This window comes from Gallus gallus, chromosome 3 (genome assembly GCF_016699485.2).
Source record: "Gallus gallus isolate bGalGal1 chromosome 3, bGalGal1.mat.broiler.GRCg7b, whole genome shotgun sequence".
In the NCBI taxonomy this organism is placed as follows: Eukaryota; Metazoa; Chordata; class Aves; order Galliformes; family Phasianidae; genus Gallus; species Gallus gallus.
Genome location: NC_052534.1, coordinates 1,972,451 through 1,985,238, shown reverse-complemented (window position 1 = coordinate 1,985,238; position 12,788 = coordinate 1,972,451). Strand labels below are relative to the sequence as shown.

Genomic DNA, 12,788 nt, shown 5'->3' with positions numbered 1-12,788 from the left:
ATGCCTCTCCGCGCTCACTCTTGTCTCTGATGGTGGTTTTGACAGATGTATCTTGATTTTGTTTGTGATTTACACAACCACATGTCATCCGTACAAATGTCCGAGGCTGGGTTCTGCTTTGTGCAACAATCGGCGTGAAGTGCATTTAAAAGAAGGGAAAATAATTCCTTCTCTTAGCACATATATTTTTTAACTGGAGAGTCATTTGCTGTGCCAGTGTTTTGTAAATGAGATTAAAAAAATCCTGTATCCTCAGTTTTCCAGAGGTGGATGTTGGGGGGCTTTTTCTGGAGTGGCACAGGGCAATGCCCATTTCCACGTGCTGACTGTGACATGCAGCAAATGAATGCGACGGAAGGCTGTGATTAATTGTGTGGGAGCCTGGTGGAAGGGATTTGTGGTCTTCCTAGGTCTGGAGCCATACTAAATCACCAAATATGGAGGAACGGCAGTGTGATGTAACTCTGTATTTACATATTGAGCCGCTCTGCTTCAAAGACAGAATGCAGTATCTGTCAGGGAGGAATTAGGAGCAGTCCTCTGCGTGGTTCCAAATAGGCTGTTCAGGCTGTGAGCTGGGCCTTGGGCATGCTGGGGAACTCCTTGGCACAGAACCTGGCCCTGAGGATGTGGCCAGAGCCCATCTGGTGTGGAACACGTGTGCTTGCGATGCCCAGCAGCAGTGCCTGGGGTCAGCAGTGAGATGCAAGCTCAGGGCAGGGATAGCCATGGGCTTTGGGCTGTGGAGACACTGCAGTGAGCCTTGGGTGCTTTCTAGCTTTCTATCTGCTTTTCTCTGTCTATCAGGAGATACTGAGTTTATGGGCTTAAAAAAAAAAAAAAGAAAGGTAGGAGGCTGCTTTTGTAAATGTATTCAGGAATTGAGCGAGCTGATGCTCTCTGGTGAGTGACCAGAAGACGTGCATTTAACAGCGACATAAAAGTGTTCCCAGTCAGTTGTTCCTCTAACAGAGGTGCTGGAGGTGGGCTGTGGGTGCAGGGTGTGCTCTGTCTGTGGGTCTGCAGCCAACAGGTGCTGTGTTCAACAAGTCGCCTTGAGTGAGGAATGGTTAAGGAGCAGATCATCTGCAGGAGAAAGCTCTGGGCCACTGAACACAGAGCGATGGCTGCATCCAACTGGCATGGATGCACTGCAGGCCTCCTGTTTCCGAGGATGGAGTGGTAACAGCACTCCAAACAGCCTGCACATCCTGAGCAACCCCATGGACCCTGTGCACCCATGCAGCCTTAGCACTCTGAGCACCTTGAATACTCCGTGCAGCAGTGGGCAATGTACACGTGTGTGTACCTGGCTGCAGGCGGGTGAGTGCTGCTTTGATATGATGTAAAATTGGGAGCAATGCTGATCTGGTGCTGCAGCTGAAATGCCATAAATTTAACTGGGAATTAATAGGATCTGTTGTGTGAGTCCAACGAGGCAGCTTTCATCAATATGTATGTCAAACACTCAGCACCAGATAGCAGCAGGCTGTGATTTGCAGTGAGTGCTGTGGCTGGGGTTTAGCGATCCGGTCTCGTATTTTACAATAGGGGGAAATATTAACTGAAGTATCTAGAGATCAGTGAATGTAAAATTGCTGTTCACTTATTGAAAAGGCTGAAGAAATATTTATCGTCCACCCGTGTCAGGTTGTAGTGTTCCGCTGGTTGGATGTATAAATCTGAGGGAATTAAGGAAGGCAGTTTGGGGCAAGGAGGGACCCACAGTGCTGCCAGTCCTGTCAGAGCCCCTCTGGTCTCGGCCAGTGCTGGTGAGTGCCAAGTGGCTGCACCGGGAAGAGGGAGGTCACTGGCAGTGCTGGCATCCTTTTTCCTTGAGCAGCTTGTTGGATTCAAATATAATAATGGGGAAAAATAACATAAGAAACGCCTCTCATAATCAAAGGGAAAGCGGACATAATTTGGTACTGAATTCTGAATCAAGTGCATCTGATTATTGCTGTTCTCAGGAGATCATGTCTGTGTCAAGTCATTACGCCACAGAAATTTTTTTGGATTGTTATTCGTAGCTGCCATTAGAATTCCATATGTTGTAAATTGCAATTCCTTATTATTTTGTTTTGTTCGGAATAAAAAATCATTGACATTGAGCAGAACAGTTAGCGTTGCATCTGGACAATAAGATAAAAACTTGAATTACATTTGTGGAGGAAGAAATGAAAATGGAAGCATTTCAGAGTGAAATTCCCTCTGCTTTCTCTCAATGAGAAGCAGTCAGATCGGCCTGTGCAGCTCCCCAAAGGAAGAGCCACATGGGTGCTACCAGGGGCTTGTCGCTGGAACTGGCCCTGTGTGCGAGCCCTATTGGTAATAAATAAGGCAGAGAAAGGTTGTGAACTGGCAGCTCGGCTGTTTTGTTAAAGTACAATGTCAGAGAAACTCTTTCTAAGACAAATTGTAAATAGAAGTGTCACAATGATTGCATGATTGAGCTGCAGAAGTGTCTTTCAATTGTTGCATTGTCAGAAGACTTTTGAAAGCTTAATTAAATGTAGTGGCTTGTATGGCTGTGAAATTTACTTCTGGGGAAAAATGTAAAAAGTATGGGGATCGAGTTGTTGGAACACTGCTGGTGCGGGGCTGGAGAAGTGCCTGTGGTTTGTTGGCCTTCCCCAGTGCCTCCTGGAAATAACACTTTTTGAGGACACAAACATGTGATGACACCATTGTCCTTTGTACAATGTAAAGCTTGTGTTTGTTTTCCTGTCCTCGTAGTTGTAGATGGCTAATGTAAAGATGACTATTGGAAACACAAATACGAGTTCACTCAAATGAGGCAGGGTAGAAAGTTTTCCTCTGCTTCAGCACAATTGTTCCAGGGAAGTGGCAGAAGTGTTAATACCTTCTATATCTCTTTTTTATTTTGTTCCCTGTCAGTCAGAAATATGCTTTGCATTCTTCCTCTTGTTACATGTGATATTCAACAGTGAAGCTCTCCATGGGCTGAAATGTGTCTGTGGCCAGAGCGCTTATGGCCACGGAGGCAGGAGGAAGGCTACGGGTGGTACAGGATGCATTGACATCATGTGCTGGGAGCTGGAGCAGGTTCAGCCCCATGGAGCTGGTCTGAGCAGTGCTGCTGGAAAATGAGGCAGGGACCTGAGGAGGGCTCAATTAACCACCTTCTAATTAGCGTGGTAAGAGAAAGTCTGTCTGAGACATCTCCATATTTTTGTAATGCCTCACTTAAAGTAAGGGCATGCACACAGTTTGGTATGTGCAACCCTCGGCACACAAGCTTGTTCTTTATTTAATTCAAACAATGAAGACAATTAAGGATGCTTGAGAGGCAGTGTCAGGCAATGGGAGCTCAGACTCCAGTTGTTTGCCTGTGTGGATCCTCATTACAGACAATTTTTTGGACAGAATTTCCTCCTAGCTTCAGCCCATTTTTGTATCCAGAGCAGCAGCCCTGCAGTAAATGCTATTTAGCACTGACCTGAACTGACACAGTGCCATTCCTAGTGCAGGACCTGCTGGCCGAGTAGCACTGCTGTATCTCGCTCCTTGGAGCTGCTCGGCAGGTCTTGGCTTTGTGTGGCCACTGCCAGGATATTGCAGGATTTCATCAACTATGCTGAGCTCAGTAAGTTTTAGTGCATCAAGACTTATATCTGTACAGGTAACGTGGCCCCACAATTAGCTGGTTTGTTATCTTGACCCTAGAAGCATGCTGGGCCTGATCTGCGTCCCATTAGCATCAAGTGCAGCAGGTTTGGGCCTATCGGGGTTGATATCAGCACATGTTCCATTGTGACTTACTGCATCCTTTAACAAACAGCAGGCTCATTAATGTACCCACAAATGATCATGGTAGTTTAGTTAGGATGGGTTTTCCATCTCCTAATGAATTTCCACCAAGCGTCGGGTACTGATCCGAAGTGCAGGTGCGTGGCACTGGCATCAAAGGGCACCAGCCAGCGCAGACCAAATCAGGGTACGGAGCCGAAACCCTGAACTGTGCTCTGGTGCTTCCCAGCAGTGTCAGTGCGTGGCGCTGGGTCCATTTGCTTGTCCTCCTACCACTAGAATTTGCACCTGGGGGGCTTCCAGAGGGCACAGCATGGAGCTGGGGGCTATGCAGGGTGCAGTGTGGCAAGGATCGCCCCATCCCAGCATGGAGCTGGTGCTCCTCTCTGCTTTGACACGGGAGCACGGCCGTAGCACCTCGAGGCAGCTCTCAGGTGCAAGTTCAGATGAGCGCGTGAAAATGTCCTGTCAGATGCAGCACAAGAATGTTAATGCTGTCTTGCCACCGTGCTGTAATAAAGCCACACACAGCAAGCTTAATGTGCAGCCGGCCTGGGAAATTGTACAAAACTTAGAGAGTCTGGTGTGAATGACAGCAATGGAAAAAATGTTGAATGTGCCACTGTTTGCCTTCTTGTTTTGCTTTGATCTGAAGCAAAATGAAAATATCTGCTTCCTTCGTTCGTTCGTTCGTTCCTTCCTTCCTTCCTTCCTTCCTTCCTTCCTCATTTTGTATAGGTGCTCTTCCTCTGCAAAATTGGTTAGCAAGTGAGGGAAGAAGGGATGAAAATGAAGAACGTGGCACAGAGCATGGTTATTTGAAGCATGTTGGTGTCAGCCTGCTGGGGAGTTTTATTATCCCAAGTATCAGCAAACAACTTACACTTGAAATCATTTGTTTCCTTTTTCAGTCCCTTTTAGTATCAGGATCCAGCAGAAACAAAGAGTGCAGCCACCAAAGACGGGTGGTTCCCGCTGCAGGTGTGGCCTGAGGCTGCCTGCCTGCAGCCCCTGTCCTCAGGGCCTGGGAGCTGCCCCCTCCAAGCGGTGTGTTCAACACTGCGGCTGTCGGAGGGCTTTTCATAATGTGTTCTATTTGCTGAATCAACAGCTGTCAGGAGCAGTTGTAGGAAACCCACAAAATGCACAAAGAAAAATGCATAACGCTTCCCAAAACAAAGCGCTTGAAATGGACTGCCAGAAAGCTGCTGAATTTTGAGTTTGCAAACAGGGCACCAAAGTGTTTCCTCTGCCCCCTGCCTCGAGACCTCTCAGCCCAGCTGCTGTGGCTCTGCTGAAATTGCACCCGGGCTACCGCTGACCGACACCGCCGGCCTGTGTCGGATGGTGTCCAGTGGAGTCAGCCCGAGCCTCCATTGCTGTGCTTCACAGCAAATAGCTCAGGCACCAAGATCCGAGAAAGAAGCTAAGCCCGACAGCTGCAAAACCCCCAAGGAAACGAGGCTGTGCAATAGCTGTCAAGGAGGAGCTGCGCTCCAGGTAGGCGCTGCCGGGGTTCCTGGGGCTGGCCCCGCTGCTGATTTCAGCGGGCGCAGGGCGGAGGGCTGCCTGGGGCTGTGGGTCCGGCAGCTACAGGGCCATTCTGCCTGTGTCCTCCCCGCGCTGTTTGTGAGTGCAGGGCAATTATACCTATTGCTTGATCCTAGTGCAGATAGGAAACCTCTCCCTAACCAGACAATGGAATTACTGCAGAACAACAAAGGCTTAGAGAAGATTCGTGCCTTCAGTGGTGTTGTTATTGTTGTTGTGGATATTACTGCTATTATTACTACAACTAATACCTTTGTTAAGTAAACAGACCTTACAGTTCCTCGCTCCTCAGGATAAAGCGAGGAGTTTAATTCGGAATTCATTGCTTGCATATGCGATGTTGTAGGCAGCAAATTATTGCATTCAAAAATAAAACCGCCCCCTCTGAAAATTCACAGCAATTAATTTACCTGTGGTGTTACTCTGCTGCACCATCACAGCTGGGTGTTTTTGGACATAGTGCGAGCGTCTGGGTGTGCTTGCTTGTCACCTGCCAAGTTTGGTCTTTGGGAGCAGGAGAAGATGGGGCTGAGTGCTCCTGCTCCTGGCAGGGCAGTAGCTGTGCGGCAGCATGGGCTGCAGGAGGGCGGCTGCAGCCTCCCACAGCGCGCACGGTGTGCCCAGCATTCATTCTCCTTTTTAGAGATAGTTTTTGTGCAAAGGGAAGCGGCGGTCGGGTGCCTCTGACTCCTGGAGGAGGTGAAGTGCTGCTGCATTTAGAGGAGAACAGTACCTCCTGACGGATTGTTTGGAGGCCACATTATTTCGTAATAAACGATAAACTGTCCTGTGTTAAACGTGTGTTATGCTAGAAAAAATCAATAAGGAAAAATTAAATTCTGATAAAAATGCTCTTGGATCTCTGAAAACAACTGCTGTCCTTTTAACTAAAACATTCGAGGAGCTTCAAAGTGAATGTATTTCTTCTGATCTCGGAGCTGTGTGACTGGTACCAGGGAAAAAATATCTTATTCTACATACAAGTGGATTGCTTAACAAGTCGGCGCAGACACATACTTGTTTGTACAATGGAGATAAAAATTCCTGTATAAAAATAATTCAGCTGCTGACAGCAGGCATTATGCTGGGGCTGCCTCTTTGTGTTGGCCGGGGGTCAGGGACTGCGGCTCCCACTTTCTACGCGGGGTGGGCTGTCAACCGTCACTCGCCGGATGCTGGAAAGAAGTTAATTGCTTTATTTTAAGGGATATTCGCAGCCCAGGCGTGTGCTTTTGCTGGTGCGTTCCGGCCCCGCGAATGGTGGAAGGAGAACAAAACCCTCCTTGCGGCGGAAGGACGCAGGGCGCTGAGCTGATGACCCCCGGCTGCCGGCGAGGGCTGCCCGAGCCCCCCGTCATGCCGCAGCCGCTGCCCTGTGCCACGCTTGGGCGTGCGGCTCCATTGTGCCACCTTCCAGGGCGGAAAGTTTTTGGAACTGATGCCTCCGACTTGGGTGAAAATAATGTTTTTATAATGCGCTCGGTGTTTACATGGAAGATGTGACTTGGGGGGAAAAGGGCTTTTTTGGAGGGTGGCGGAAATCTTGTTAATCTGCTCTCAGAGAGCGGCGCACAATGCTGCCTATGAGCGAGTCTGTGCCGCTTTTGATAAATTACCGTGTTTAGAGATAGGTTCAGCTCCTCGGGGCTTAGTTTTATGAACAAAGTCCATAACAATGTTTTCTGCCTCTGTTTGTCTGCGGCCCCTTTGGCTTGACTCAGAGCCCCGTGTTTAGTTTAAGCTCGGTCTGGAAGATCTAACAGTTTTGCATTAAAAAATAAGGAAATCACAGGAAGAAAAACCCTTTTGCTTTTTGGATGAATCTGATAATTTGCTAAAGCTCATTTGAATTTTAAGCACTTCTTTAATCTTCAAAGGCTAAATTGCTTTATGAATATGCATGGTGTGGGCAGACTTTAGTTCATTACCTAGTTGTAAATTCTAATGACCATTAGGTCCTTGCAGTAATTGCGAATTGTTTTGCATTTTTGATTGGCCTATTAACATGTGCATTCGGCACACATCAGGCCAGCCTGTCAGGCTGCCGAAGGAGAAAAAAAAGGTGAAAATTGTTTTATAGCACCAAGATTCTTAGATTTTCAATCCTGGAAAATTGATGATGTAAAAAAATTAAAGCGGTGCTTTTTCTTCTCAAGATTGAAAGTTCACCAAGAGATTTGACATATTTAATTTACATGATGACTTTGCACTCCTTCATTAATGCAATTTGCATATGAAGCTGTTGTTAATCACTTTTGATCATGTTTTGTGTATTAGCTGCCTCAGTGGCTCTTCTCCCTCAGATGCTCCAGCAGAAAGCAGTAAAATGATGCATCTCCTTGCCAAGTTTCCTTTAGTGAATTGAGGAATTAGAAGTCTAACCTTGAGTAATTAAATATGTTTTATCAGTTCTCTTTTAATGTTAAGTACACTTTGTTGGAAGTGTAGAATGAAATTGTTCCCATTTGGGGGAGACATTCCTTTAAAAGAAATTCTGTATGGATATCTGCAAAATAATTATTGCTGGCAAGCTACTGTTGCTGGGCCAGGCACAGGGGCTGAGTGTTGGCATCCTGCTGACTGCAGGGCCGAATTCTGCTTTTGGCTGCCTTTGGGTGAGGGAGCTGTGCTGGGCAGGGATGGCACTTCTCTCTCGCAACTGCGTCCTGGATGGCAGTGAGCAGTGGACAGTTGGCCCACACCTATCCTGCACCTCTGCATCCCACATCTCTCCATCCCTCACCTCTGCGTCCCACACCTTTCAGTCTTGCACCTCTTTATCCCCATGCTTGCCCCCGTCCCATCCTGCCAGGCCTGTTGCTGGCTATGGATGTGGGATTGGCCTCCCTGGGGCTGAGAGCAGGCTGCCTTTCCCAACTGGTGCTCAGTGTGGGTTTGGGAGCTGATTGCCAGTGCAGAAGATGAATGGAGAGAGAAGTGATATCCTGATTAAAGGGACTGCTTAATGAAAGCAAATAAATTGGAGGGGGGAAATGACCATTGTGCAGGGAACATAAGCACAGTTTTAACCTCGGAGGAGACCTGGTGTTGCCCTTCAGTGACTTCCACCCATACCATGCTAAAAGCACGGTTCAGTTCAAAGTTGTTAATATTCAGTTGGGAAACAGTATCCAGAACACAAATAAATTATTAAGTGCATGAACTTTTTCAGCAGTAAGATGAACTGATGGGGTCCATCTGTGAGATCCAGGGTCTTTTTATTTGTGTGTGTTGAACGATTCTGCCCTCTCTGACTTCATAGCCTTTGGTCTCTGGCCAAGTGCATGCATAATTGATTCCACACTCACTATCATTTTCTTGATGTAATTGCTTAGTAAGATATGATGAAATCTAATGGATAATTTACTATACAAAAATGACAAAAAAGTAAATGTCTGCATTGTGTGCTGGGTGTGGGGTGGCACTGTGGTGAGGATGGAGGCAAAGCACCTCAACAGGTCGGTAGCCATGCTTGCATTGCCTTGAGCTGTGCCACATTGGCTTCTTCAGCTGCCAGAAGGCAGCTCAGAAAGAAGTTCTGTGCAAGGCAGGGGTCAGTATTTTTAGAAATCAATGTGTCCTGGACCTGCTGCCCTGCCGTGCAGACAGTGCTCACACTGGTGCCTTGCCTAGCAGGAAGACCTTCTACCAGAGCCACTGGAATAACGTGCCAAATTAAATGCAGTACCTTGGGCTAGCTGGATGTATTTTTATGTAGTTCAGAAGTGTATAAATACTGGATCCACACACAATTCCATAGACATTCAGAAAAAAATATTCTGGTTGAAAACTTGACATTGCATTCATCTTGAGGAAGTGATTTGTTAATTCCATTTCCTTTCTGCTCTGCTTCCCAATCCTGGAATACTGCCTGTCCCTTGCTGTAATTTTTAAGTAGACATCGAGGTAATGTATAGACACAAAAATGTTTCCTTATTGGCTTCCTACCTCGCCCCCACCATTGCTGTTTTCAATGTACTAAAAGATGAAAAAATGTCCAAGGCAAACCCACATAACTGCAGCACACTGTTTCTGAGCAAGTCATAATAATGAACAACACATGATCTGAAACGCGATCAGCAAACATACACTTATGCCAAGGAATTTTTGCCATTCACATACCAAGGTTCTGTAAATCAGTAAACCATGGCGGAGGAGCCTGTGTCACAGTAAGGGGAGGACTGGGAGCAGGAGAAGGAGCAGAGCAGGAGGAGAAAAGACAGGAGCAGAGCAGGAGCAGACAGAAGTGGAGCAGGAGAGGAGCAGAGTAGAGCAGGAGCAAGATGGGCCAAGTGCTGCAGGCTTGCTGCAGGCACAGAGCACTGTGGGATGTTTTCTCACCCGTGCCTTCCTGCACTCTCCCTACGGAGCACCAAGCCGACCAGCGGGCCTTTACAGAGCAGTTTGCAATAGCTTCTGATTTAAAAGCAGGCAAACCAGTAGCAGAGGAATGAGATTTCATTGCAACATTTTTCACGTGGTTTTCATCCCTCCTATCTTACACTGAACCAAAATGTAAATTATTTTCTGGTCCTAATTGGATTTAATTATTTCTTTAGGAGAGGCTGGGTGGGAGGGGGGTGGGAATGGCGCACAGCTGTCCTTGCAAAACAAAGGATCCAGAAAAACCTCACTTTCCCCGTGGTGCCTAATGAATGTGGGGAGGATCTGCTGGTGTGCACATGAGGGCTGGGACACCCTGGGCTGGGGGCAGGAGCTGGCAGGGCAGCTGTGTCCTAGCAAAAGGCTGCTGAAGGGGCACCTTCAGAAATGGCCACTTCTGATTTCCCATTAATTGGCTTTCATTAGCACCCTGGTTTTTAGAGCACCAGGGGCCCTTGGTGACCTAAATCATCATGGCTCAGCATGACTTCCAGACCTGGCCCCAGTGCTGGGCTGCAGAGCTGGGCCATTTGTGGCCTCTTGGCACTTGGGGTCTCACTGCATGCGGCAGTGGGGACGTGTGGGACATACAGGGATGTGCAGAATGTGTGCTGTAGTGCCACGCGGGTCACTACCGTGATGTGCACGTGGAACCCAAAGCGCTGAGTGAGCTGTAACGAATGTGACCACTAACGTAATTTATGGCGCGATTCATTACTAGTATTGGTGGGACTGTATTCTTATTTTGTCATTTGCTGTTAAAATTAATACACTCCATGCTGGCTATAAAAGTGTATTTGCATTTAATTGCAAATCAGAATGAGTTAGTGGATGTGATTTATGCCAAACTCCTTCTTGGAGAGCCGTCCCAGTGGGGAAGGGCAGGGGCTCAGGGCCAGTTACTCGCTGGGTGCTGCAGGGAGGGGGCAGCCAGGGTCCCGCTCCTTTCTTCAGCCCCGATCTTGCTTTCAGCACAAAATGCCTTTGCCAGGAGGGGCTTAGGCAAAGTGGTCAAGCACATCTGCTCCTGGGAAGGTAGCGAAGAAAGAGGTTAGTGGTAATAGGGCAGCAGCACAAAGGGAAAATTGTGCGCTGGAAGCATTAGCCTCCTCCACGGCAGTGTGGCCAGACTGGTTTAGCAGACAGGATGATAGATGGCTTTGTCAAGGGTCCCAGGGTGTGCCCTGAACTTGAGGCACTTTGTTTATCTTGAATAGAAAGGGAAAAGCTCAGACATAATCGATGTCTCACTGGTGAGGAGGGAGGAAGAGGCAGAGGAGGGAGGAGCAGGCAGGGCCAGGCTGGCCATTAACAGATGAACTTGGCCCAGGCCCAGGTTTTGATGAGTGTCACAGCCCCAAGCCTTCTCAATGTGTATATTTTTTCATATCTGCTGACTGTACATCAAATGCTCCCAGGTCTTTTGGCTGAAGGCAAGAAGGGGGTGAGACGCAGCTTCGTGTTTTCCCTCTGAACCAGTTGAGACCAGTCTCTTGGCCACGCACACAGGTTCTATCATCTTTCCTGGCTCGCTGTTGGGAAAAAGAGTTGTCGCGATGCCAGTAACCTGAGGGCCCAGGACAAAAAGGGTTGTGGTGTTCTGAGAGGCAAATGAGACTCAGTGTGTGTGAGAGCAGGAGGGCTTTGTGTGTGTGTGTGCTCACGTTTGTGTGTGTGGGAGATGGCTGAATTGCCCCAGGTTGACAAAATTAAGCTGGGCCCCTCATGCACACTTGAGCTTGGTGGGAAGGTGTCTGCCTGCCTTGCTGCAGTGTGTTGTCAAACCTTTCCTGCCGCTCAATGCGTGGCCACACTGCCAGCTCCAGAGCTGCAGTCTGCAGCCTGCAGCCCTCACCCCACTGCCAGGGGCTGCACTGGGGGCTGCCTCGTAATGCACTGGGCAGGGAGAAGAACAGGGAGTGGGAGGCTTTCCGGCTCATTGCTGTTCATAGAGCCACGGTGCACAAGGGTAGGGCGTGATGTGGTGCTGACAGACGGGTCTGGGTCCACCAAGAGCTTCCCCAGGGCTGAGGGGCAGTGCTGGCTGCATCTCTGTGTGCCAAACGGCCCCAGGATTCATTTATTTTATTTTAGTTGTAGGTTGATGATTCTGCTGTCTGACAGCCGTTGAGCTGCTTACTAGTCCTGGCAGAAGGCAGACCGTAACATCCTGACATTTTTGCTCTCCGACAGGCCAGTCTCACTGTGCTGGAACAAACAGCAGCTTAGCTGACTTTCAGTGTAGCTGATTTGAATAATGTGTACTCTGGTCAAACAAGAAACTCTGCAAAGGAAGATCTCGGTGCCACATTCTATGACCTGCTGGCATCAGGTGGATTTCCAAATGCAAAGAAATAGCTTCACTGGGAAAGCACAGGCTTCCCTCATCTCAGGGAGGCCCTGCCAAAGGGGTGCAGGGAAGGGAGCAGTGGGTCACCACCTGTCCGATGCCTCCCCCGGCAGCGCCACCAGCACCACTGGGCTCTGTCTGATGGGGCTGATCCTGTCACAGATCAAGGACTTTGATGGCTGTTCACTGCCGTGCTGTGCTCTGCAGTGGGCATTGGGTCCCAAGGGCCCTGCTCCTCCCCAGCAGCTGTAACGTGGCAGGTTGAAGATCCCAGTCGCGTTTCCTTTTCTTCCCCCTTTGCATTTTTACCTTGTAGTTAATTACATGGAGTGCACTGAACTCTGCTTGGTGGGAGAAAAGTACAAAGGCTGGGAAGAGCTTGTGGGATACAGCTCCAAGGTGCTGTGTGCCTGCACTGTGGATCTGGAAACCTCCCTCCCAAAACCGGTTCTGCTCTTGATCTCCCAGTTGCATGTCAGATCATAAGTGGTGTGACTGCAAATCTGCCAGCTGCTTGGCACCCTGGGATTTTTCCCAGCCCTCAACTGTGTATGTATGTGAATTTCCCTGCACACAGGGCTCCCCGTTACCTGATGATCATGGTATTTCCTCTTGCAGCTGCCATAACACGAGCAGAGCTCATGCCCCTCTAGCTCTTGTCCCATGTTTGAGCTCTGTGGGGATGTATTCTCTGGGTCTGGGGCTCACCAGTGTGCCCAGGGTATTGATTGAT

At 48.5% G+C, this 12,788-nt stretch overlaps 1 protein-coding gene across 8 annotated transcripts in view; it reads left to right on the top strand.

The window, feature by feature from the left end:
• Positions 1-12,788, top strand: part of BCL11A (B-cell CLL/lymphoma 11A) — a 58,895-nt gene that overhangs the window by 6,241 nt on the left and 39,866 nt on the right. Inside the window, exon 1 of one of the 8 annotated variants that reach the window (XM_025148622.3) lies at positions 972-6,775. The exons of the other annotated variants lie outside the window; for them this stretch is intronic. Coding sequence (XP_025004390.1) covers positions 6,580-6,775 — 196 coding nt within the window. The 5' untranslated portion in view covers positions 972-6,579. Of the gene's footprint in view, positions 1-971; positions 6,776-12,788 lie in introns of those variants that run through there. 8 annotated transcript variants of the gene reach the window in all.